The sequence below is a fragment of the Hyperoodon ampullatus genome (assembly GCF_949752795.1).
Source record: "Hyperoodon ampullatus genome assembly, chromosome: 19".
NCBI lineage: Eukaryota > Metazoa > Chordata > Mammalia > Artiodactyla > Ziphiidae > Hyperoodon > Hyperoodon ampullatus.
Genome location: NC_136932.1, coordinates 34,339,032 through 34,366,826, shown reverse-complemented (window position 1 = coordinate 34,366,826; position 27,795 = coordinate 34,339,032). Strand labels below are relative to the sequence as shown.

At 42.0% G+C, this 27,795-nt stretch overlaps 2 protein-coding genes across 3 annotated transcripts in view; one reads left to right on the top strand and one right to left on the bottom strand.

The window, feature by feature from the left end:
* Positions 1–459: 459 nt before the first annotated feature.
* Positions 460–1,776, top strand: LOC307068280 (cytokine receptor-like factor 3; the record flags this gene model as incomplete). Of its 2 annotated transcripts, XM_079726068.1 has the most annotated exons (2): positions 460–1,407; positions 1,521–1,553. In XM_079726068.1, the coding sequence occupies 2 exons, from the start codon at positions 460–462 to the stop codon at positions 1,551–1,553; spliced, it is 981 nt and encodes a 326-aa protein (XP_079582194.1). The 2 variants fall into 2 exon arrangements, with proteins under 2 accessions (XP_079582194.1, XP_079582193.1); XM_079726067.1 differs by having other exon boundaries at positions 460–1,776.
* A 10,915-nt stretch (positions 1,777–12,691) lies between these two features.
* Positions 12,692–27,795, bottom strand: part of HS3ST3A1 (heparan sulfate-glucosamine 3-sulfotransferase 3A1) — a gene marked incomplete at both ends in the record, with an annotated part of 79,941 nt that continues 64,837 nt past the window's right edge. The window contains one exon of the mRNA XM_079726252.1: positions 12,692–13,313. Coding sequence (XP_079582378.1) covers positions 12,692–13,313 — 622 coding nt within the window. The remainder of the gene's footprint in view (positions 13,314–27,795) is intronic.

The following is a 27,795-nucleotide window of genomic DNA, read 5'->3' as shown; positions in this document are numbered from 1 at the left end:
CAATGTGGATGATCCTTAGAGACATTATAGGTGAAACAGCCCAGACACAAAAGGACAAGTATTATATGATTCTACCATGAGGTATGTATAGGGGAGTCAAATTTACGGAGACAGAAAATAGGATAGACACTACCTGGGCTGGGGAAAGGGGATGGGGAGTTATTGTTTAATGGGTACAGAGCTTCTGTTTGGGAGGATGAAGTTTTGGAGATGGTTGGTGGTGATTGTTACAGGACAACATTGTGAATGTATTTAATGCTACCGGATTATACACTTCATGGTTAAGATGGTAGATTTTATGTGTATTTTACCAAAAAAAAAATTTTTAAGGACACTTTTAAACAAAAGAGAGTTCAGGTGCTTCCGCCTGCGCGTGGCCGCTCGGGGCCGCTCGGCGGCACCCGGGACAGTCGGGAACCGCGCCCGCAGCCGCCGGCTGCGCGGCCGGACGAGGGGACGATGGAGCTGGAGCCCGAGCTGCTGCTGCAGGAGGCCCGCGAGAGCGAGGAAGCGGCGAAGAGCTACCGGCGGGAGCTAGGCCAGAGGCTGCAGGGGCTGCGGGAGGCGTGGAGGCAGATCAAAGAGAGTGCATCCCAGACGAGAGATGTCCCAGACGAGCATTTTAATGATTTGAAAGGAACCCTTGGGAAGCTCCTGGATGAGCGATTGGTGACCCTTTTGCAAGAGGTGGACACCATTGAACAGGAGACCATTAAACCACTAGATTACTGCCAGAAGCTGATAGAGCACGGAGTTAACACTGCAGCGGACTTAGTCCAAGAAGGTGAGATCGCCATTCTGGGTGGTGTAGGAGAACAGAATGAAAAACTGTGGAGCTTTACCAAAAAGGCCTCACACATCCAGTTGGACAGCTTACCAGAGGTGACTTTACTGGTTGATGTGCCTTGCTTATCTGCTCAGTTGGATGACTCAATTCTTAACATAGTGAAAGACCATATTTTCAAGCATGGAACAGTAGCATCTCGCCCACCAGTACAGATAGAAGAATTGATAGAGAAACCCGGAGGCATCATCGTACGATGGTGTAAGGTGGATGACGACTTTACCGCCCAAAATTACAGGCTCCAGTTCCGTAAATGTACTTCCAGTCATTTTGAGGACGTGTATGTAGGCTCTGAAACTGAATTCATAGTATTGCACATAGACCCCAATGTTGATTATCAGTTCAGAGTCTGCGCCCGAGGAGATGGCCGACAGGAGTGGAGTCCTTGGAGTATCCCCCAGATAGGTCATTCCACGCTGGTGCCTCATGAGTGGACAGCTGGCTTTGAGGGGTACAGTCTGAGCAGTCGAAGAAACATAGCGCTTCGGAATGATGCTGAATCGTCCGGTGTTCTCTACTCCAGCGCTCCCACTTACTTCCGTGGGCAGACATTAACATTCAGAGTTGAAACTGTGGGACAGCCAGACAGAAGAGACAGTATAGGAGTGTGTGCAGAAAAACAGAACGGATATGACTCCCTGCAGCGGGATCAAGCAGTTTGCATTAGTACAAATGGTGCAGTTTTTGTAAATGGAAAAGAAATGACTAATCAGTTGCCCGCAGTTACTTCTGGGTCCACTGTCACATTTGACATTGAAGCTGTGACTCTAGGATCCAGCAATAATAACGAAGGCGGAAACATCAAGCTTCGAGTAACTGTTAGCTCAAATAACAGAGAAGTGGTGTTTGATTGGTTGCTCGGTCAGTCTTGTGGTTCTCTTTACTTTGGATGCTCGTTTTTCTATCCTGGGTGGAAAATGTTGGTATTCTAGATTTTCAGATGATTGGCTTTGGGTTTGCAGGGGTTTCACATAGCTTTCCTCAGCCCAGTTCAGTTGTCACTGGTTTAAAAAATGGTTAGATTCATCTCTCAGTTAAGTCATTGGAAACAAATTATTTACTGGATTTATTTTCCAATATCTTAGCAATAAGAGGCGTGAATATTGTGGACAAAACAGTAATGCAGTCCATTTTATTTTTAGCATAGTGTTAATTGGAATATCACATCACAATAAAAATCAAATTGGCTTTTAAAAGTATGAGGTGATACAGACAGCCCTATGTACCTTTCCACTGTACTTCTTTTTAAAGTTGGCTGTAAGAACACAAAAATGTAACATAACATTTTTTTTTATTAAATCTTTATCTTTTAAAGATCCAAGGCCATCCAAGACTTTAGAATGAATAGACAAGAATAGACCAGGTAGAATGTGCCACCATGTATGCCGTAATATACACTCTCTTATGTGTTCTCCACAGGAGTGTTGAATATGCTCTTCATATTCAGGGATTTGTAAGCAGTATTGAATTTTATCTCATGTTCAGTAATCTTTAAGTCCCAAAAGCATGATAATTTTTGCATTTTTAAAAATTACTGAGCAAATGTCTACAACAGGCAAGGTGTTTTCTTTTGTTCTTTCCTTGCAGTTCAATTCACGATAGGTTAGAGGGTTTTTACAGGGTAAAACTACTTATGGAAGTAGTATGCACAGCAGTGTTAGCCATGTCCCATGTTTGAAATATGCACAGGTGCATATCCAGCCTCAGTGACGTGCATGTTGTTCTTCCTAGGGTCTGAGCTGCAGTCCAGTTTCATGTCAGCTTCATAAATGGTCTTTTAGTGGACCAAACAAATGTAGGGTAAATACTTGACCTATTTTTTGGAAAACTTAAATTTGTTTAAAATATTTATTTGAAGGACTTAGGATGTAAAAATGATTATCTTGCTATATAACAGCTTAAGATCTTTTTTCTTTAATGTGAATTTTTTTTTTCATTTTTAACAGAAAAGTGGAAAAGCAAGTTTGATATTTTTGTGAGATAATTTATTTGGGGATTCCAGTTCCCTATTAGACAATCATGACCTTTTCCCCTTGCCTTTTTATAAGTAAGCTGTTTTTCACTTGCTTAGTGACTGTTAAGAAGATGTGCTAGAATGTAGATGCCTCTCGTCCAACTGTCTGAAACAAAATAAAAAACTAAAAGGTAAAAAAAAAAAAAAAGAGTTCAAAAGATCCCTTGGAAACTAAGTAAATTCCCACAAATCCATGCCAACTGGATTTAATTATGAGGACCTTAGACACAAAGCAATGGATAGTGCCTTTTCTGGTCCCTTGAGGATAATCGTTGGGCAAACCCTAGACTCAGAAGGCATTTGTATGGTTGATCAAGAGTCAGGAAGTATGGTCCCCATTTCCAAATGGTTATCAAAGGTGCATTTTCTCAAGAGTAAAGGATTCACAGAGTGAGGTTCTATCTTCTTCCTTTGCAAGCAGGGAATGAATGGTGCAGGAGGTGGGAAAAGCCAGAGTATAAAAAATCCACGGAAAATAGCATATGTCAAAGGAAAAACATGGTCTGTCTGGACCAGATCAAAGTGATGATGAAGGAAATGGTTAACACAAGCATGAATGAGTTTCTTTATAGCTATATTTTACTGTTCAAGGTGGGAGGTAGTCTGTAAATTAAAGACCCAAAATGGATGGATGAAGATAGTCCCAACGTAGAAACTGTTATTAAGGACCTTTTTAAAAAAATTTTTTTAAATTTTATTTATTTTTTTATACAGCAGATTCTTATTAGTCATCAATTTAATACACATCAGTGTATACATGTCAATCCCAATCGCCCAATTCATCCCACCACCACCCCTCCCCCCTCAGCTTTCCCCCCTTGGTGTCCATACGTTTGTTCTCTACATCTGTGTCTCAATTTCTGCCCTGCAAACCGGTTCATCTGTACCATTTTTCTAGATTCCACATATATGCATTAATATATGATATTTGTTTTCCTCTTTCTGACTTACTTCACTCTGTATGACAGTCTCTAGATCCATCCTCGTCTCAACAAATGACCCAATATCGTTCCTTTTTATGGCTGAGTAATATTCCATTGTATATATGTACCACATCTTCTTTATCCATTCGTCTGTCGATGGACATTTAGGTTGCTTCCGTGACCTGGCTATTGTAAATAGTGCAGCAATGAACATTGGGGTGCATGTGTCTTTTTGAATTATGGTTTTCTCTGGGTATATGCCCAATAGTGAGATTGCTGGGTCATATGGTAGTTCTATTTTTAGTTTTTTAAAGAACCTCCATACTGTTCTCCATAGTGGCTGTATCAATTTACATTCCCACCAACAGTGGAAGAGGGTTCTCTTTTCTCCACACCCTCTCCAGCATTTGTTGTTTGTAGATTTTCTGATGATGCCCATTCTAACTGGTGTGAGGTGATACCTCATTGTAGTTTTGATTTGCATTTCTCTAATAACTAGTAATGTTGAGCAGCTTTTCACGTGCTTCTTGGCCATCTGTATTTCTTCTTTGGAGAAATGTCTGTTTAGGTCCTCTGCCCAGTTTTGGATTGGGTTGTTTGTTTTTTTAATATTGAGCTGCATGAGCTGTTTATATATTTTGGAGATTAATCCTTTGTCCGTTGATTTGTTTGCAAATATTTTCTCCCGTTCTGAGGGTTGTCTTTTCATCTTCTTTATGGTTTCCTTGGTAGTACAAAAGCTTTGAAGTTTCATTAGGTCCCATTTGTTTATTTTTGTTTTTATTTCCATTACTCTAGGAGGTGGATCAAAAAAGATTTTGCTGCGACTTATGTCAAACAGTGTTCTTCCTATGTTTTCCTCTAAGAGTTTTATAGTGTCTGGTCTTACATTTAGGTCTCTAATCCATTTTGAGTTTATTTTTGTGTATGGTGTTAGGGAGTGTTCTAATTCCATTCTTTTACATGTAGCTGTCCAGTTTTCCCAGCACCACTTACTGAAGAGACTGTCTTTTCTCCATTGAATATCCTTGCCTCCTTTGTCATAGATTAGTTGACCAAAGGTGCATAGGTTTATCTCTGGGCTTTCTATCTTGTTCCATGGATCTATGTTTCTGTTTTTGTGCCAGTACCATACTCTCTTGATTACTGTAGCTTTGTAGTATAGACTGATGTCAGGGAGTCTGATTCCTCCAGCTCCGTTTTTTTCCCTCAAGACTGCTTTGGCTATTCGGGGTCTTTTGTGTCTCCATACAAATTTTAAGGTTTTTTGTTCTAGTTCTGTAAAAAATGCCATTGGTAATTTAGGACCTTTTTTTTAAACAGAATTTTTTTCTTCAGAATCCAGAAAAGATAACAGCCTTACAGTCAAGGAGTGAGAATGCCAGGATTGCAGAGAAAATAGGAAGAAACACAAAATTCAAGGGCAGTCATCACTCCTCCGACATTGACAAATGCAGCTAAGTGATAGAGGAAGGAAAGGTTTGGTGGCCAGCTAGCACTGATTCTTATTAATAAAAGCAAATTTTGGTCACAGTTTTTAGTGGCCTATGGGAAATAGGTAAAGCAATTGATTTTAATGATAAGCATTTTAAGAGACAGAAGAAAAATAATTGTGACAGCTCCAACCATAAAATGTTTCCAGACATTTCAGTTGGACTGGGCTTGACAGTACAGTTTATCCTGTGCATTTTTTAAAATAAATGAGAAAATTGAGGTTTAGTGGTACTGAATGATTCATGCAAGACTTCATCATTTCTGGTCAAATCAAGACTGTTCACAAAATAATCCATAGGACATGGGGTTTCATCATTAAGGCACAGAAAAAGCTGATGAAATGAAACATCTTTTTTTTTTTTGCTTTTTTAAAGGAAGCTAGGGTTAAGAAAATGGATGGATTGGACAGGTCATGGATTCTTTTCAAGGCATATTTAACTTTGAAGTGTGAGATGAATCTAATGACTATATAATCATATTATTTATCAGTACGGCTCTATCCCTGGCCTCAAACAGTGAGTGGAGAAAAAAAATTTAAGTAATGTAGAAAATGAGAAGGGCTGCTTAGGAAGGGTCAGGCAAAGGCAGGCTCAGCACAGTTCTGGACACATAGCAGACATCACAGTGGCCAGAGTAGAAATAAAGGAGAGGACAGTAAAAAGGATGACGATCAGGCTAGAGAAACTGGAGCCAGAGTCAATTAAATAATGAAACTGTCGTAGGAATAAATGGGCCTGAACAAGCAGGGAACAGACTGGCGAGAGAGCTAGAGACACACATCGAAGGACTGATGAGGGAAGCAGACTCTGGGCATTGTTATCACACGGGAGATTTGCAGCTTAACTTAGGACACAGGATGATGCTGGTCAAAAGAGATCTGCTTCCAATTTTTCCACGTATTCATTATATATGGCTCAGGCTAGCGGAGTTTATCATTCCGTTCATACAGAACTTTTTACTCATGGCCTCATCAAATAGCAGAGGCCAAAGAGTCTGAAAAAGAGCATTATTTACAGCTAGATGGAAGAAGAGCTAAACGTGTTCAACACAGAATCATTTCACAGCTGGGAGCCAATGCCATTTGGTGCTTTTGCATCTTAGTGGGTAAGAAGGGATCAGAAAGCTACATCCCCAAGAAAGTTCTCAATTCCAGATGCTCAGTCACTAGTGGGAAGGGGATTTTTCTCTAAAGAGGACTTTTCCTAAAATGAAAAGGCACATTCTAAGAAAAGGTAAAGAAGATCAAAGAAGGTAGAATCAAGGCCAAGTTTGGAAATAAAAACAAGGTATCGTTCTGGGGCCAGATGGTTACAAAAAGGGAAAAGTGACAACTAAGAGTCTCATTGAAAAGAAAGGCAGGGGCTTCCCTGGTGGCGCAGTGGTTGAGAGTCTGCCTGCTGATGCAGGGGACACGGGTTCGTGCCCCGGTCTGGGAAGATTCCACATGCTGTGGAGCGCCTGGGCCCGTGAGCCATGGCCGCTGAGCCTGCGCGTCCGGAGCCTGTGCTCCGCAACGGGAGAGGCCACAGTGGTGAGAGGCCCGCGTACTGCAAAAAAAAAAAAAAAAAAAAAAAAGGCAGGAATCCAAAAAAATAAAGATGCAAGATGACTTTTGGCATAAAGATTTTGATACAAGAAGGTATTGCAGGGTAAAAGGTCACCTAGAAGAAAGATGATATGGAAGTAAGAAGGGTGGGAAAAAAGGGGTGAAAAGATATTTGTAAGTTATTCAGTTGAGAGGAAATGTGGAGTTTGCTGGAAATGCTGAAGAGCTGTAATAGCCTAAACTTTTTTTTTTTATTTAGAAAGAAATAAAAAAAAATTATTCAGGCCTAAATACGGTATAAAAGTGCTTTGACTCATTCTATATATAAAGGTAATTTATTATTATTCTAGAATATTTACTTGGACTTTTCATGACAAAGAACAACTGATCTGGGGTTTAAGGGGTAAGATCAAGTGGTCTGAAACAAGAACTATGTTTTGCTGTAAAGGTATCAGTTGATAGTAACTCATCAGGAACTCTTGTTCCTTCTGAAAAACTGCAGTGAAATGACTGCAAAATTTTCTTGCTTCCTACTGTTCCCTAGTTGACCAGCTGTTGCAGGCTTGAAATAAAGAAATCTGAGCTTACATAAGGCTTTGTGGGAAAACAGGTGGGAGAAAAATGCCATTGCCCAGACCAGAGGCAGACAACCTTTCAGGAGTGGAATGCCAAGCTGCTGACCCTGGCTCTTCAGGTCAGGGATGAAGGACAGGGCCCTGGGGACCTGGGAAGTGTCCTTCCAAGAACCCTCCAGCTCCAGTCAAAAGCGTGCCCACAACTTTCACCTCTGTTTCATCCATCTTCCTTCGGGCCCTGTTTTCCTAATGTAAATATTCTCTGGGAAAATGAAACTCATCTAACCTGCATCTGTCTGGGTGTCTACATCAGATAAACAGACTACTTTCCGTAGAGCTAAAGCTCAGAGCAGTTGCCCCAGCTGGACCACAAGGTTTTCCCCAGGAATCTGAAGTGTGAAGTGGACACCATCAAGTATGGTGCTTCTGATGAGAGGGTACAACTTAGACCAGTAGGGTTAAGCCCATAAGGACACAAGGGAGCAGTGGACACAGGCAGGGTGAGGGGGGAGAAGTTACTTGAAAAGTGAAGGAAGCAGGGACCTAGGAGGTAGGAGGGGGAAAGGCACATCACTTCTCTTTGTGATGAAAACAAGCCCCCAAGGATGGTAAACACTTTATGATGACTATAAAGTGACTTTGGGTACGTGGACCATAGTTGGACAAGGTCTAGACCAGACAGTAACCTGAATGCCCCTGAGGAATTATCAGTTAGCGCCAAGCTAGGAATCTGGCCTCATCACGTACCAGCCAGGCAGAGCTAACAAAGGATGCCATTTCTCATCATAAGTGATCCTTCGAATATACCTAAAATATCAGACCCAGGAATTGGGGGATGAAAAGGACTCACAACAGAATGTATGATCCCTCTTTATTGTTACTTTTTATTTTGACAGTAAAATTAGAGGAGAATTAAGATGTTGAGCCTATAGCTATTAAAAGAACACAACCAACTGTTGGAAATTTAACTAGATAATTAGGGTTATAGCCTGAAACATACTAACTAAACATCCTAAATGTCCCACAATGGATTCATATATTAGAAGCAATTTCTATTTTCAGTTTTATTTCCTCCTGACTTAACGAAAATCCATTATTTTATTACTCTGTATTTGAGGTTGCACTGCCTTGTAATTTTCCAAAATTCATTTTTTTAAGCTTTAAACGAAAGACCTGCCATTCCAAAATTTCATGATGTGACAAACAGGTCTATACTTTCCCTATCCATGTTTTTCACCCATATAATTGAGGCTCTGAATGCAAATCTGTTTTCACATCGATGAAGATATTTCAAAGACCATAAATTCTACAGTAGCACTGATGTTTCTTGATGTTTGGGTTTTGAAAGTCCCGTTCTTCCTCAGTGATTACAGGATGCAATAGGAGAATAGGTGGGTATTTTATTTCTACACTAAGACTTTCACTGGACTCTGAGCCATATTTTCTTAATTTGGGGAACCATACGATTTTCTCTTCCCTGATTCTATGGTGGGCCCATACAAAGACCTGGGGTTTCTAGAAAATGTGGCAGTAAGAATTCATCTTCCGTTGCTATTATTCAGCCACTCAGGGCCAATTGTAAACCATAGCACATCTATCTGGATTTAGCTGGTTTACAGAAGTCCAGCCATTTACTTCTATTTCTCGACACTTGGTTGTGTCAGGTGACAAGAAATACTGTCATGGCACTCTCATGGAGGCAAACTGAAGCTGCAAGACTCGAAAAAGACTTCAGAAATGTTTTATCAGAATGACATTTTTCCACCTGAAGCTGACTGATTCCACTTCCCAGAAATGCAGTGATCCATTTGTTACAAGCTGCTCCTGTATCTCAGTTGTAAAAAACCCAGCTCAGCGATGCTTCTCTTTAGTACCTCTCTTGATAAAGCACACCCTTAAACACTGATCTAGTAACTATAGTGGAGTCACTTACAGAGTTAGAGAAGGAAAGGTTTTCAAGAGAAAACCTAGAGTGGTGAGTGAAAGAATTACTAGCCAAACCTTAATTCAAGTCTGGTTTTTAGACCTGGTTTGGACACAAGACTAGCTGTAACTGGTGTACTTCTTCAACTGGAAACCTCAGCACCACTGAGGTGCTGATATCTATGTGTAATAACAAAGAATTACTGCACATTTTGGGTGTGATAATACTTTGTTATGAAGGCTCTCATGTACATTATTAGATGGCATCTATAATCCACCATGCTTGGGACCCCAAAATATCTCCAGACATCGCTTGGAATGAAAAATTGTTTTTCGTTGAGAGCCACTGTCTTAAGTGTTAGTTTTTTCATCTGTACAGTGGAATGTAAGTGGAGAGTAGGTGGTGGTTTAAGGGGAAAAGATGTACTTAGGGTAATCTGCTACATTAATCTAAGCTATTATCGCTTTATTTATTTATTCACATATTAAATGTTGGTTATCTTCATGGGTAACAGATTTGGCAGGTCTCAGCTGACACAACAGGATGCAGGTGTTTAGAAAAAACATATCCTCTTTACAACTGTAAAATCAAGAATTAATTTAGAGAGACACATCAATGTTTTAAACCCCTGCATAACCAGCTAAAGAAAGGATTCAAGTGCCAAATGGGGATTTAATCCACATCACCATTCAGGTTTATTCTAACTTTGAGGATCTTTGAAAAATAAGAAAATTAGAGTGGGATTAATACTTCTGGAATAATAAATATCCGTTCTCTAGAAGCTTATTAATCTGTAGTTAATAGGACAAAATTAATTTCCCTTAAAATTTCTTAGTCACCGGAAGAATTTATACGCTATAGGCATGGCCTCAAAAGCAAACGATTCAGAATGAAGCTGTAGACCTCTGGTTGTTCTCTAAGAGGGGTGAGCTTGGAGGAAGGATGATTACAGTGTTCAAATCAAGAGCAGAGCCTATGATCTGATGTAGCTAAATGGACGAAAGAAACGCGAGGCCAAGTCCGTGTATAACAAGAGGAAGTACCACATAAAGGCAGAAATGGAAAATTCATGTTCTGGGGTACACTGACCCAAGATCTTTATACACTTGGCTGGGATCTAAAACCTCTACCACTCTTATGAAATCTTAGAAGTTAGAAGGTTTTCCTGGAATGCTCTGTAGTCATTCATTTTAAAAATCATATGACCAAACAAAAAATCTACATGCAAGAAGAGGTTCTTTGCACTCAATTCTGTTCTTTTATTATTTCTTAACACAAAAAGATGACGGTTGCTGAATGCAGTTGTTAGATGCACTTGTGTCCTTGTGCGAGCCACCTTCGCACAAGGTCCAGCACATGCTTATTAGGGAATCAGAAGCACAAACATGAGTTAAGAGAAAAGACGAACAGAGTTAAAAATGCGTTTCTTGTTGCTGGTAGTGATGATTCAAGTAGAACAAAAAAACAGGCTGTAGCATCGGGAAATTGAGGGCGTAGGAGGGAAGGCTATCGGCTGGGAAAGGGGACCTGGATTGGGGGTTTCCTTAACCCCCATAAAAGAGAATTAATAAATCCAGAGATTTAGAGCAACGATAGAATATCTAGAAACTTAAATGTTTTTCCTTCATTTTAATCCCGTTAGGCTTCTCAAGAAATATTTACTTCACCCGATGCAGCATCTATGTCAAATGCACAGTAAAACTGCATATTTTAAAACAACTTTAGTTTCTTTTGATTGACAACACTGGAGAAGAATATTGTTTTAGAATACTGGAGTGTCTGGTCCTTTACATTTTAGCAGGTATGGAAAATTTCCATGAGATTGGAGACATTTTCCTCTTGGGTTTAAACCTGTTATGTTGCTGACAGACTAATTATGAATGTTTTATATAGTTTGTGCATATGTGCTCTTCTCTAAACCAATTTAATTCCCATTAATGCTAATCTCGTTAATGCCCACTCAGAGAGGAAAGGAATACTCTTAATAAACTATTGATTTATTTGAGCTATTTAATGGGGAACAGGCAGAAACAGATGGGAGAAGAGGAAAAATCACCACTTTACCCATATCTGCATTTCTTATTTTCCAAATATTAATGAATATTAGGTTATAACTGGTACAAAGAGGAAATGGGGAAAAATAAAGTGACAAAGTGACAGCCCTCCCTCCACCCGTGAAAAACTGGGGCCTTGTAAATGAGACGTTGATTGACCTTTTCTTAGTACTAGCTGCAAGTTTAGAAATAAGATATTACAAAGAGAGGCAGATTTTCTTTGTTAAAAAAGAGGTTTATAAAATGAGATTCATATTTGTAAGCTCTTACTGAAGTGGGTTTTTCTTTAAGAAAAAAAAGGAAAACACAGTCAAAACAAGAATAGGTAAATTCTTCTCCTACCACACCTTGTCCTACTCCTAGTGTGACTGGCCATCTTGTTCTCCATACAAGAATCCAATAATTTCTCTCAACTTCAATTGAGTCGAGATTTCCATGTCTCAGGGTGCTTTAACAACCCAAGATTGGCTCTTAAAAGATGTTGTGTCCAAGACAGAGTGGTTTCCTTGAGTACAACTGTGTAAGGTGTCTGAGTGCCATAGAGGCTAGCCTAGAACTTAGAAAGCAACAGGAAACCCTCTCTGTTGGTCCCCAAACTAGCTAACCATTTCTAAAGGCTGTCTGTGCCTTTCCCATTCTCACTGGAAAAAGTGGCACAAAATAGGGAACAAGTGGAAGATGAGGTTTTGTCCAGAGTCCACCATCTGGCCTTAGGACACATCACTTAAGCTCCCTGAGACTCAGTTTCCTTATCTGTAAAACGGGGGTAATAATCTCCATGTCTTATGTTATTGTATCACATCTGAGTATAAGAATCAAGAAAGGTACTGTATTTGCAAGCACTGTGGTAACTGGGAAGTGATGTGCAAACATGCAGAATCACTAACTGGGAAAGGTGTTAAGAAAAAGTGGCACAGGAGAAAAACTAAAGGGAGAAAAACATAAGGGTAGACATCAACCTCATCCGGGCTTTGTTAAAAAAAGAGAGAGAACACGAGCTATACCCTCAGGATTTTCTTAAAAGTTTTAATGGCAGCTGATGCTCGTACTTCATAACTGTGCATATAAAACATGAAGTGAACATGGAAAATGGAGAGAATTTAGATGCATGCAGGTTTCCTTTTTTGTTTCTCCAAATGTTTGTGCGCGTAGTTGTACATGACGGTGAGGGCGGAGGCGAGAACAATCTCTTCAACATTCATGGGAAAAAAATACTGAAACATATCAGCGGCGCAAATATTAAACTGCCTCTTCTCTACTGATTGGTAAAAAAATATATTATCTTCTGATATTTTTTTTTCTTTTTAAATTATAAGGTTATCCGTCCCAGCCGAAGTCGTGGCCCGTCATCTGGTAGAACTTGCGGTTGAAGGGCCGGTAGAAGTCGCGCAGCCGCCGCAGCACCTGGCCGTCGATCTCGGGGTGGGGTCTGCCCTTGGTCTTGCCCAGGCAGTGAGGGCGGCCGCTGCTCTCGGCCTTCTTGAGGCAGGGGAAGCCCTTGGTCTGGTTGAAGTAGAAGTGCTTGTCGGAGATGATGCGCTTGAGGCCCAGGAAGTCCTGCACGCGGCCCAGCTCGCCGGCCGGGTCGCGCACCAGCCGCTCGCCGCTCACGAAGAGCAGCTGGCGGGCGGGGAAGTGGCGCAGCCAGCGCTCCAGGTGCTCGGCGTACAGGCCGATCTGGATGGCGCTCCACGCCCGGTCCACGAGGCCTGCCGTCCGGTTCCTGAAGGCCAGGCTCTCGAAGCTGGGGATGTCGGGCCGCTTGGACAGCGTCTGCGTGTAGTCTGAGACGGCCCTGGTCACCGGGTCCCGCACCACCACCAGGAGCTTGGTGTCCTTGGACATGGCCGAGATGCGCGCGGGCGCCTCGCGCGTCACGAAGTAGCTGGGCGTCTTCTCCATGGTGATCTGCCCCTCCAGGGTCCGCGGCATCAGGTCCCTGAGCGGAGCAGAAAGGGACGTTAGGGCCTGAAAACTGAGCGCCTCCCCCTGATTGCCACCGCGAGCTCCTTCCCAGCAGGGGGGGGGCGGGTCTTACAGACCCGGAGCCTGAGTTGAGGTACCAACTGCTCTCCTTGCTAGATGTGTGACCGTGATCGCGGAGAAGTCGCACAGACGCAAGGCTGTGCACCCCTGGTTCCTCGCGGATGTACTTCATGGGAAATAATAACACGACCGATCTCCTACGGTTGTTGTGATGATTAAACGTATTAATATACCTCAACAGCTTAGAAAAGTGCCTGGCATAGAATAAGCGCTGTGTAATTTTTATTTTTTATAATTGTCAACCCACAAGGCTGTAAGAAAATAACCTTGATCCAATTCTTTAGGTGAATTAGGATAGTGTAATAAACACAATTATATGACTATGGGATGGTGTTAAAATACCCTGAGCCCTTTCTGTAGTTTTCTAACAAACAAAGCAATTACAGTCAACATAATACCATTGCATAGTACACAAAATACTTCTCTTTATAATTCCTGAATTTTCCTATAACAAACAAGACATGAAATAATCCATCTTTTATCTAATAATTTGAAATGCCATTCTTCCAGTAGTTTAAATATCTTGGTTCCTCTTTCTATTGGCCCAATTATCACATTATGGTATATTTTCATGTACATCAAAGTAAATTCTGACTCTCTTGTTCAAAACGTTCTTAATGATTCTTGTCTGTTTATTCTTCCAGATGAATGTGAGAATCACTCTGTCATGTGGAAAAAAGAAATCCTGTTGGAGCCTTGATGGAGCAGAGATTGCTACCTAGTTTAAGCATGGATTCCTACTGAGAAGTGATGGGTCTCGAAGCCAGTCCAAAAGTGTGAGTAGGAGAGGGAAAACCTATTTATTCTTCCAAAAGTGTACTGCCATTAAAGCCACTATTTATTATATATATGAAATACATATATATACATATATTCTAATTTTAAGGCACCATCTTGCTAATTCCAAGTTTTATAAGAAATAGAGGGGCTTCCCTGGTGGCGCAGTGGTTGGGAGTCTGCCTGCCAATGCGGGGGACGGGGGTTCGGGCCCTGGTCTGGGAGGATCCCGCGTGCCGCGGAGCGGCTAGCCCCGTGAGCCACAAATACTGAGCCTGCGCGTCTGGAGCCTGTGCTCTGCAACGAGAGGCCGCGATAGTGAGAGGCCCGTGCACCGCAATGAGGAGTGGCCCCCACTTGCCGCAAGTAGAGAAAGCCCTCACACAGAAACGAAGAGCCAACACAGCCATAAATAAATGAATAAATAAATAAATAAAAATTAAAAAAAAAAAGTAAAAAAAAAAAAAAAAAAAAAAAAAAAAAAAAAGAAATAGACATTGTTCAAATCAATATTAGATAAATGTATTTGGGAGATTTATTACAATGACAAAATGTATTTTGTCCTTTGATCCACTGATCCAAACTGATAAATACGCTAATATTAGATTCACTTTTATTCCTGGAATAAACCCTATTTGATCATGGTATATTATTATTTCAATATAGTCCTAGACTTGATTCATCATTATTTTGCTTTGGATTTCTCATCCATATGCATTAATGAGATGTTCCTGTAGTTTTTCTTTTGATCAATAGCTTAATCAATTGTGAGAACATGAATTATTCCAGAAATAAAATGAGAAACATTTCATATTTTTCTATATCCTAAAGAAGTTTCAATAGCAAAATAATTTTCTATTCCTTCAAAATTTGATGGTTCACCTACAAAGCCACCTAATACTGGTACTTTTTGGGGTAGAGGGTAAGAAAGGGATTAGAATCTTCAGGTATCTTTTCAGTTTCTTCTGTGGTGGTTGTTTTTTTGTAATACTCTGCCTCATCTTGTATCAATTTTGGCAATTAATATTTTTCTAAATGAATTATTTTGAAGTTTATCCCAGACATCATATCAGCTGGTTCATAAACAATCTGGTGCCCATCTGCATTACACCTGGCACAGATTCCTCAACAGTTGTGGCTGTAAGCCACTGGTGCTGTGTTAGTTTAATGACGCAGGTTTTCTCACACTTTTGCCTTCTTTGATATTTCAGTCAGGTTATCTCTACTTTTTTTTCGGAGGGGGAAATGATAATTAGATATCTCATTTGTTGCTTTTTTCTTTGTTGTTTTAAAAATCTGCAATTCCTTTTTCAAAGGAACTTTTAATGTGTGCCCATTCCCCATTTCTTAAAAATGCCTGAAGGTCTGGGTAGGATAAAGCGAAGACCAGGGAGGTCAGTGTTGACACAAGGGAGACACAGACTGTCTTTACTGACGACGCAATGCTGGAGCCACTTCGTGACATGAATTCACAGATTTCACCACTGTATATACATATACATATGCACTATATATGTGTGTGTGTGTGTTTGTGTATATATATATATATATATATATATATATATATATATATTCCCTTCATGGAATTGAGAAATGGGCTAGACCAACCTACTTTGGAAACTTAGTTACACTTTTGTAAGATGAGCCAGGAGATCTATCCAGAAACTGTTGGACTATCTCAGTGAAGAAAATTGGCTCAAAGGTGTGAAAAAGTTTTGGACTGTAAAAGCAAACATCAAGCATCACTGAAAGTATAAGAAGGAGTATTTGGTGATTTTTTTAAAAGTCAGCATTCTTGCCTCATTCCCTATCATCTCTGACTTTTAACCACTCGACCTCATATTTCGGCCAGTAAAATAGAGATAACTTACTTCACGTGGGAGCTACTGGTTGGTAATCTCAGCCTTCCTGCCCTCCGGCCCTGGGGAAAAACAGACTCCCCAGCAGCCTTTCAGCAGAGACTAAAGCTGCAGAATGTGCTGTCCCAGAGGAAATATTACCAATATCTCTGAAAAAAGAAACAATATTTTAAATTATCTCAATAGGATAGGAAAAAGAGCTCTCCAAAATAGGAGGAGTTTGAAGAGGAAACAGCTAAAATAGGATTTCAGAGGAAAAACACATTAATTACTGTCATCTACAGGATGAGGAAAGCTGACAGGTTTAGCATCCCCATTGGGATGGGGAGTCGGGGTTAACTATGAACTCTCTGCAATCTACTTTCTTCAAAAACAAAGACTTGCAAGTATAAATAAATCCTCAATGAGGCTTACATTGTACAGCACAGTTGTTTGGTGAAAGGATTCACGACAGAATTCTTTAAAGAGCAATCTCCCTTTTAAATTCTACATTCATTTTCTTATTGCAATTTGAATTTTAATGTTCAGAAAAGTGCTCCTCTATCACATAAAACAAAATGCACATGTACTTTGGAATATCGTATTTCAAGGTGTTTAGGCAAACTTAGAAATCTTCCTTCCTTACCAGAGTGAGGCATGTACTGTGACTCTGCTCTGTGCAAGGGCTCGGCCTGGGATGGGCAATGAAAGAGCCATCCCAGTACGATGAGAGCTTTGCAGAAACACCAGGCACACGAGGGGAGCGGAAAGGTGTAGGCAATGAGAAGCCTTTGAGGTTTGTCTAAAGACAGGACAAGCTGGGGCTGAGGGTGAGAAATTCCATTGAACGATGGGAAGGGGAGGTCCTAGGGCACCTTAATTTCCAGGCAAACAGTATTGGCTATTCCATTCACTTCTCCATAGTGAAAAGAATTTGGAGACATTTATAATAAGTATAGGGGAGGAGAAATGGGTAGAAACTAGAATAATAAAGAAAAATTAGAGATGCTTATTTGTTTTCTCCTGAAGATGACAAGGAGAAGAAGGGGTTTTACAAGCAAATGAAGGATTATTACCAGGTGTGTCCCACACATTTGTTCTTTGTCCCCAAAGAACAAAAGGAGAATTCACCATAGCCAAAAAGTAGAAGCAACACAAATATCCATGGAGGGCTGAATGGGCAGGCAAAATGTGATCTATCCATGCAGTGGAATATTATTCAGCCTTAAAAAAGGAACAGAATTCTGACACCTGCTGCAACGTGGATGAACCTTGAGGACTTTATGCTGAGTGAAATAAGCCAGACACAGAAGGACAGAGATTGTGTGATTCCACTTGTATGAGGTCTCTAGAGGAGTTGAAATCACAGAGACAGAAAGTAAGATAGTGATTGCCAGGGCCTGGGGGTGGGGGGATGAGGAGTTTGTATTTGATGGGGACAGAGTTTTAGTTTTTCGAGATGAAAAGAGTTCTGGAGAGTGATTGCTCAGCACCATAAATGTACTTACCGCTGTTGACCTGGACACGTAAGAATGGTTAAGATGGTAAATATTATGTTATGTCTATTTTACCCTGATTTCTTAAAAAGAGAACTCACCCAGAGGGCAAAGACTTCAAATTGCATTGATAGACTTGAATTAGATAAATGAATCTTTTTGGCTTTGCAGGTAATTAAACACTAGGATGAGGTACCTGAAGAAGATGGTGGCCTTGCTTTCCTCTTGTAAGACCAAAGGGGAATATAATCATGATGAGATTTTATGGAGCTGAGATCAGAAATGTTTGTGGCCTGTATCATTTCTCATTTCCTTTTTGTTTACCTTTTTGTTTATAGTGCTTCTGATTTTTTAACTGCCAGCAGGGTGACCAGGCGCTACTCATAACCTTTTCAATCTCGCCAGAAAAGTCAAGCCAAGAGCTTGGGAAATCTGGATTGTAACGAAGTGTCAGCACAGCAATTTCTACAAGGAACACCCCCAAGCACTGCTCTTAAGAAAGTGATGCCTGGTGTACAGAATTCCCAGAAGTTGGGAGAACCCCATTCTGTCCAGATAACTCGGATCCAGAGGAGATCAGAGACCCCCGGGTGTATTCCTGGGACGTGCACACACACCTACTCGCTTGAGGCCTCAGATGGTAAGGAGGCTGATGTGCGAGTTGTGAGCTGGCAAAGCTGAATTCTCTGGAAGGACAGAGGCTGGCTGGTTCTGGTGGGAGAGATGAACTTGGCTTCTCAGGGGCATCCGTCTCCTCCCGTGTGTGTGTGTACATGTGTGGGTGTGGGTGTGGGTGTGTATGTTGTGTATGTGTGTGTGGGGGGGGTGTATGTGTAAATGTGTGTACCTGTGTGGGTGTGTGGGTGTGGGGTGTGGGGGTGTGTACGTGTGTGTATATGTGCGGGTGTGTGTACCTGTATGTTGTGTGTGTGGGGTGTGTACTTGTGTGGGTGTGGGTGTGGATGTATGTATGTGGGTGTGTACCTGTGTGTATGGGTGTGTACGTGTGTGTGGGGGGTGTGGGTATGTGTGTGTGGGTGTGGACGTGTGTGTGGGTGTGGACGTGTGTATGTGTGTACCTGTGTGTGTACCTGTGTGTATGTGTGTGTGGGGGGGTGTACGTGGGTGTGGGTGTGTATGTTGTGTGTGTGGGGGGTGTACTTGTGTGTGTACCTGTATGTGTGGGTGTGTACATATGTGTGCCTAGGGAAAGTGCTCAGGCTGGTTCAGATGAAGGGTGTACTGGCCATGTCCCTCATGCCTGGAGCTAGCAGAAAGACCAACAAGTCCACCAGCTGAGTGCTCTCACGGCCTTTAAGAGGGCAGGGATGAAGGAGACCCATCTCTGTCCCACGCGTCCTCTGTGCCCAAAACATCAAAACAAGATGTCACTGCTAGAAGGTGAGGTTCCCAGATAGGGCACTGTTACCAGTAACACACACAGGGCAGACAAGATTTCAAGTCCAAGTGTCTTAGGAAGAACATAATGAAGACAGAAGCAAATGAGCACTTACTAAGCATTTACCACAGACCAAGATCTGATGTTTTCTTTCCTGTGTCTCACGACAGCAAAAAGCTAGAATTATTGGCATAATTTCTCAGATGAGATAATAGACTCAGAGAGGTAATGTGAGTTGTCCAAAGACACACAGCAACGAGTGAAAGGGAAAGAATGAAAATCCAGGTCTATTCTGCTCTAAAGCACACGCTCCTTCCACCATCCCAGACACCCAGGCAACATCAGCGAGAGTCTTTGGGTGGATGGTATAGCCATCTTTGACGTTCTGTCAAAACATAGGAATGTTAAATGCACTACTTCCCTATTCACCTTAGAGTATAAATCATTGGAATCTTGCAAACAGGTAATAGACATAACATGTTTTTCAAAGGCGTTCTTCTGTAAGAAAAGGACCTGAGTGGTAAGGCAAAGGTAATTTACCTTGAGAAATAAATCTGGCCCGTGTACACGTAGAGTTTTTTTTTTAAGTCTCTGCAACCAAAGAGAACCATGTGTCTGTTTTTGGAAGCCTCCAGTAAAAGCAGAAAATTCGAGGGGAAACATGCTCTTTTCACGGCCATGGCATGAAGGTGGTTCCCGGGGGCCCTGGTGGTGTGAGCCTGGAGCAGAGGAAGCAAAGCAAACTCCGGTGCTGTTGGGCCAGCGTCCCTGGGGCCAAGGACCAGCCACATCGATATTTCTTTTCCTGCTGTTGTTATGTGGGACCCCCCCTCGCCAAACATGCCTTGTGAGGCTGGAAAGAAAACTCCCTTTCATTGTTTTTTGAGTTGGCTTCTGTGGGAGAGGAAGACGTATTGTTTTTGAACCGGTTCCCACACTGACCGAATCTGGATGTGCAGATCTAATAAGCAAACTGTCGTCAAGATATTCAAGCATCAAACTTAAAGGCTGGTACGTTTCCCAGTGCCCTTGATGGCAGGTTCCTTCTAAACCTCTGAACAATCAAGTAAAGAGACAGAAAGGCATGGGTCTCACCCTCCCCAGGCTTAATGACAAAGGAAACAAGCTTATTTCAAGAAAGCAACACAATGTTCCTTGGCCCTGAGAGGAGAAGAGAAGAGCAGTCTTGGTTGGTAGTTTGGGGTGACCCATGAAAGGGCAGAAAACACACCTCTCAGGTCAGAAAGGGCAGCCCTGAAAGGGAAGGGGCAAAAGGGCTACCTGGGGTCATAAATTCAAGCAGGAATCCTTGGTGTTTGTGTGGGACCTCAGAGCTTCCCAAGCAAGTCCACAAGGTTTCTCATTCGTGGGCTCTTAGGAAGTATAAAAATAGACCAGTAACTTATAAGGCTCATCACTTCACCCTCTGATTTTCTCCTTCTAAGTTTACTTCATTGGGAAACTCATGTATTCATAAGATTTAAAATATCATTTCTAACCTTGTTTACAGTGTCCCAAACTCTGTTTTAAAATAGTGTCTGGCTCTTGGGAACTGATGAGCTTCTCCCAAAGTCCTAACAAAATATCAAAGAATATCAAAGAATATCCAGAAGGAAAGCCCTAACACCCTTAAACACTAAAATTCACAGACCCGCTAATAATAATGGCAGAATCAATAAGAAAATCAGAGCCTAAGAAAGCACCTAGAAAAAGATAGGAACTTGCCACTTGTCCACAGTGGGTCTGTCTCTGGATGTCGGGTGTACTTTATGCCTCAAGCTAGAAAGGGACAATTACTGTTCTATCCAGATGTGAAGAATTCAACACTGCACTACCCAGAGAGGAAGCATCTCCTCAACTTCTGCACCCTGTGTGCTACCGATGTCTCACCCTAGTTCTGGCCCTGGTAGAGACCTACACTCTGAAATATATTAGCAAAATGCTTTAGAATTTGAGGATAAAGAAAGTATTTCATAGGCGTTCACATAGAAAGGCAAACAAAAGAGCATATAACTAGGCTCCTGACGAATGGAGGTGACGGAGGGGGAGCTTGGCCCTGACTTCAGTAATAAGGGCCCAGAGCTTATGAAAGATTAAAGAGAACAAGACCTTTTCCACTGAGCTCAGTTTTATTTCATTGAAAGTAGTATCCAAATACCATCTTCAGATATGCAGTGATTCCAAACACCTGGCATCTAGGCAAGCTTGAGAAAAGTGCAACCTTGAGATTTCATTTCAACTGAAGAACAGATAGAGCAAAATGAAAAGCTCACGTGTTCAAGGAACAAACGGGACATCGAAATCCAGTTAGAATAGAAACGTCTTAAAGAATGTTTCTAGTAGTTATAAAAAATGACCATAGAAAACAGATAAACTGATTAAGTTGTTAAGGATCTAGAGCCTGAAAAATATTTAGAAACGCTTAGAATGTGTGTGTGTGTGTGTGTGTGTGTGTGTGTGTGTGTGTATGTGTGTGAGAGAGAGAGAGATTACAGAGAAAAGAGATCAAGAATGAGCTGGAGAAAGTAAGACAGACAAAGACAAATACCATATGATATCACTTAATGTGGAATCTAAAAAAAATGATACAAATGAACTTATTTCCAAAGCAGAAACAGACTCACAGACACAGAAAACAAATTTACAGTTACCAAAGGGGAAACATGGTGGGGGGATAAATTTGGGAGGAACATATATGCACTACTATATATAAAATAGATAATCGAAAGGACCTACTGTACAGCACAGGGAACTCTACTCAATACTCTGTAATAACCTATGTGGGGAAGGAATTTGAAAAAAGAATAGATATATGAATCACTTTGCTGTACACCTGACACTAACACATTGTAAATCAGCTATACTCCAATATAAAATAAAGCTAAAAAAAAAAAAAAGAATGAGCTGGAGAAAAGGAAGCCGGTGGACTGGGCTGTCATGTGGGGCAGCATCACTGCGAACTGGGAGGGTCTCAGAAGCCCCCCGACCCAGCCCCGTGGTTTCACAGAGGCAGGAAGTTCTGAAAAGACATGCAGCCAGATGGACCCGAGGCTTGGCTTAACTCTGGTCTCCTGAGCCCTGGGGTTCACTGTTCTTTCCATGATACAGAATTCTCTAGTTCTAGAAATACAGCATGCTCAGGGTTTGACCACCTTGAAGTTTCAACTCCCTAAAAAATAAAGTTCATCCCTGCAAGGGAAATTCCCTCGTGGTACTTCTGAGGCAGGAAAGGTGCACTAAATATGAGCCCTAATTAAAGGGAGAATTGATTGTCCTTCATCCTATCTGGTACTTTCAACCACGTTCTAAGATCAACAATCCAGAGGGGATGTGGAATTCCTCATCAGAGTGGGCGGGGCCCGGGTCGGGGTTGGCGGGCAGCTCTCCCGGCTCTGCAGCCACGACCCCGCACACCCCCAGCTCAGCGCATCTTGGCTCCTGAGGGGGGTTTTTATAAACGACTGGTGAGAGCTGCGCTATCAGCTTCTGTGGCACTGTGGGTGGGGCCCTCTTATCAGTCTGGAATCGTCCGGTTTTTGCATACATGCCGCTGCAGATAAGGGAAGAACCAGGCTTTCCTCGCCTGAGATCGACAATCTAAGGACAGTGAGGCAGCTGAGAGGCCGAGGGCATGATGAGGAATACCCTGCCATTTTAAGAAGGTTCTTGTTACATTTTGACAATGGTGCATTTTTTGTTTTGGTTTCCGTGATTTTTTTTTTGGTGGTTGGTTGTTAGGTTCTGGACACAGAGTGGGTGCTTATCAATAGGTCTTTAAAGTTTAAAACAGGAAACGTGACGTGAAGCTTTTATTTTGCAGGGTCTGGGGCCCTGGCCTTCCTGCATGTTCTTTCTAAAGTTTGCCATCAGGACCCTGCCATCAGCTTCCCTGGGTTTGAACGATAGAAAACGACCCACATCCTGTCTCACTAACAGAACTTCCAAAATTATCTCACTCTGGTGACACAAAACCTCCAAATTTATGGCGTCATCGTGAAGTGAGGCAAACGGACAAAACAAACTTCAGGAGAGCAACCAGTGAGGGTCCGTTAGACCCACACCATCGGCGTAGCTGCCAGATGTGCCACCGAGAAGGAGAAAACTCTCCAACAGGGACACAGGTGCCCATGGGTCAAATCCAACTATTTTTATCAGTAACGTTTTATGGACACATAGCCATGCCTGTTTGCTTACTTATTGTCTACGGCCGTTTCTGAACTTGGACAGCAGGCCAAGCAGTTGTGACAGAGACCAGATGGCCTGCAAACTCTAAAATATTTCTGACCTTGACCTTTTCAGAAAATGTTTGCCAACCCCTGCTTTAGATCATTATTGCCACCAGAACAAAATTATTATAAAAATCTTGATGGTAACGTATTTAGTATTTTGCTGAAATTAAGCAGGAGAAATGAATTGTACTGCAGAAGATATCATTGCTCATGGTGTGTGTGTGTTTCCATTTTATTGTTCACCCACACGTCACTGGTCCATCCACAGAACACCGAGCAGAGCAATAACAATCAAATCGAGTTCCCTCTGGTATTTTGCCAAAACTTTCAGACATATAAAAATAATAGATTTAAGCACATTTTTTGTTTTGTAGTTATGAAGGAATATTTGTCAAAATAGAATAGAATATATTATGTTTAACAGTTTATTAACTTGATTTATCACTTTTGAAATGTTTACATGCATGGGATGTGGGGTTTCCATGAGTAGTTTTGTCCAGGGACCTGTTAAGGGTGGATCAGAAGAGGATGTACCAGGGCTTGGAGAAGAAATCATCACAGAGAAACAGGAGGCAGACAGACAAGGCTTTGGCACCAAACAAGCCTGAGGGCCTCCAGGAACTGGGCTTTCGAAATGAAGCAATTCACAGGGACCAGGTGGTTCTCCTATGGCAGAGATGTCACAGATGTGCTGTCACTACATCTCTGTGATGGACCAGGAAGGAATCTCTCCTTATCGGCTCAAGGAAACAAAACACCATAGGCTGCAGGGTGAGATCATGGAGAAAAATAGCTGCTTTCCAGAAGGACTGTTTATTTTAATTAAAATTTTTTAAAATTTACAAATTGCACAAGTTAAAAAGAATTGCACAAAATTGCACAAACTGCACATTGTAGAAAAATGAGAAAATTCAGAGAAGCCCAAAATTCTTCTACACTCGGATGTAGTATCTTGAAGTATATCCATCCAGACTATTCTATGCAATTCTTTATAACATTTGAGAAATGAGATCGTTTCGTATGTAAACCATTCTGAACTGCTTTTCTGCACTGAGGAACAGGAAATTCCTGACCTTAAATGCACATCGACTTCATTTTCAACGACTGTGCAGTAACCCACTATATGAATCACCATAAAGTGTTTCGTGAAGCCCTTCTTATTGGATACTTAGGTTGTTTCCAAAGTTAAACATTTTCATTCATGTTTAATTATTCCCTTGACGTATAAAGGAAGGTGTGTATATTTTAAAGGTTTTTGAATCATATTGCAAACTGGACTTCTATAAAGATTTTTAAACTTTATCTTTGAATTTCAATATGTTATTTTACATATCTCAGTTCTATTTCAGTATGTTAAAATGTCTTCTAATGCATTCATTTATACTGTGTATTATGATATTGCATAATTAATTCCAACAAACATGGAAATGATTTTTAAATATTTTAATACTATGTTTTAAGCTAGTGAGCATTTTCTCAGACATTTATTAGAAATGCTATTTTGGGGGGACTACGAAGGGAAGAGTAAGATGCAGAAATCACCTTCCTCCCCACAGATACACCAGAAGTACATCTACACGTGGAACAACTCCTACAGAACACCTACTGAACGCTGGCAGAAGACCTCAGACCTCCCAAAAGACAAGAAACTCCCCCCACGTACCTGGGTAGGGCAAAAGAAAAAAGAATAAACAGAGACAAAAGAATAGGGATGGGACCTGCACCAGTGGGAGGGAGCCGTGAAGGAGGAAAGGTTTCCACACACTAGGAGCCCCTTCGCGGGCGGAGACTGCGGGAGGCGGAGGGCGGAAGCTTCGGAGCCGCGGAGGAGAGCGCAGCAACAGGGGTGCGGAGGGCAAAGCAGAGAGATGCCCGCACAGAGGATCGGTGCCGACCAGCACTCACCAGCCCGAGAGGCTTGTCTGCTCACCCGCCGCGGCGGGCGGGGCTGGGAGCTGAGGCTCGGGCTTCGGTCGGAGTGCAGGGAGAGGACTGGGGTTGGCGGCGCGAACACAGCCTGCACGGGGTTAGTGCGGCACGGCTAGCCGGGAGGGAGTACGGGAAAAAGTCTGGACCTGCCGAAGAGACAAGAGACATTTTCTTCCCTCTTTGTTTCCTGGTGCGCGAGGAGAGGGGATTCAGAGCGCTGCTTAAAGGAGCTCCAGAGACGGGCGCGAGCCGCGGCTAAAAGCGCGGACCCCAGAGACGGGCGTGGGACGCTAAGGCTGCTGCTGTCACCACCAAGAAGCCTGTGTCCGAGCACAGGTCACCTCCACACCTCCCCTCCTGGGAGCCTGTGCAGCCCGCCACTGGCAGGGTCCCAGGATCCAGGGACAACTTCCCCGGGAGAACACATGGCGCGCTTCGGGCTGGTGCAACCGTCACGCCGGCCTCTGCCACCACAGGCTCGCCCCGCAGCCATACCCCTCCCTCCCCCCGGCCTGAGGGAGCCAGAGTCCCCGAATCAGCGGCTCCTTTAACCCCGTCCTGTCTGAGCGAAGAACAGACGCCCTCCGGCGACCTACACGCAGAGGCGGGTCCAAATCCAAAGCTGAGACCCGGGAGCTGTGCGAACAAAGAAGAAAGGGAAATCTCTCCCAGCAGCCTCAGAAGCAGCGGATTAAAGCTCCACATTCAACTTGATGTACCCTGCATCTGTGGAATACATGAATAGACAACGAATCATCCCAAATTGAGGAGGTGGGCTTTGAGAGCAATATTTATGATTTTTTCCCCTCTTCCTCTTTTTGTGTGTATGTGTATGCATCTGTGTGAGATTTTGTCTGTATAGCTTTGCTTCCACCATTTGTCCTAGGGTTCTACCCGTCCGTTTTGTTTTTTGTTTCTTGTTTTTTTTTCTTAAAAAAATTCTTTTTCTTAATAATTATTTTTTATTTTAATAACTTTATTTTATTTTATCTTTATTTTATTTTATCTTCTCTCTCTCTCTCTCTCTCTTTCTCTTTCTTTCTTTCTACTTTTTCTCCCTTTTATTCTGAGCCATGTGGATGAAACACTACTCTTCGTGCTCCAGCCAGGCATCAAGGCTGTGCCTCTGAGGTGGGAGAGCCAACTTCACGACACTGGTCCACAAGAGACCTCCCAGCTCCACATAATATCAAACAGCGAAAATCTCCCAGAGATCTCCATCTCAACACCAACACCCAGCTTCACTCAACGACCAGCAAGCTACAGTGCTGGACACCCTATGCCAAACAACTAGCAAGACAGGAACACAACCCCACCCATTAGCACAGAGGCTGCCTAAAATCATATAAAGTCCACAGACACCCCAAAACACACCACCAGACCTGGACCTGCGCACCAGAAAGACAAGATCCAGCCTTATCCACCAGAACACAGGCACGAGTCCCCTCCAACAGGAAGCCTACACAACCCACTGAACCAACCTTAGCCACTGGGGACAGACACCAAAAACAACGGGAACTACGTACCTGCAGCCTGCAAAAAGGAGACCCCAAACACAGTAAGATAAGCAAAATGAGAAGACAGAAAAACACACAGCAGATGAAGGAGCAACATAAAAACCCACCAGACCTAACAAATGAAGAGGAAATAGGCAGTCTACCTGTAAAAGAATTCAGAATAATAATAGTAAAGATGATCCAAAATCTTGGAAATAAAATAGACAAAATACAAGAAACATTTAACAAGGACCTAGAAGAACTAAAGATGAAACAAGCAATGATGAACAACACAATAAATGAAATTAAAAATACTCTAGATGGGATCCATAGCAGAATAACTGAGGCAGAAGAACGGATTAGTGACGTGGAAGATAAAATAGTGGAAATAACTACTGCAGAGCAGAAGAAAGAAAAAAGAATGAAAAGAACTGAGGACAGTCTCTGGGACAACATTAAACGCAGCAACATTCGAATTATAGGGGTTCCAGAAGAAGAAGAAAAAAAGAAAGGAACTGAGAAAATATTTGAAGAGATTATAGTTGAAAACTTCCCTAAAATGGGAAAGGAAATAGTTAATCAAGTCCAGGAAGCACAGAGAGTCCCATACAGGATAAATCCAAGGAGAAGTATGCCAAGACACATATTAATCAAACTGTCAAAATTAAATACAAAGAAAACATATTAAAAGCAGCAAGGGAAAAACAACAAATAACACACAAGGGAATCCCCATAAGGTTAACAGCTGAGCTTTCACCAGAAACTCTGCAAGCCAGAAGGGACTGGCAGGACATATTTAAGGTGATGAAGGAGAAAAACCTGCAACCAAGATTCCTCTACCTAGCAAGGTTCTCATTCAGATTTGATGGAGAAATTAAAACCTTTACAGACAAGCAAAAGCTGAGAGACTTCAGCACCACCAAACCAGCTTTACAACAAATGCTAAAGGAACTTCTCTAGGCAAGAAACACAAGAGAAGGAAAAGACCTACAATAACAAACCCAAAACAATTAAGGAAATGGGAATAGGAACATACATATCCATAATTACCTTAAATGTAAATGGACTAAATGCTCCCACCAAAAGACACAGATTGGCTGAATGGATACAAAAACAAGACCCATATATATGCTGTCTACAAGAGACCCACTTCAGACCTAGAGACACATACAGACTGAAAATGAGGGAGTGGAAAAAGATATTCCATGCAA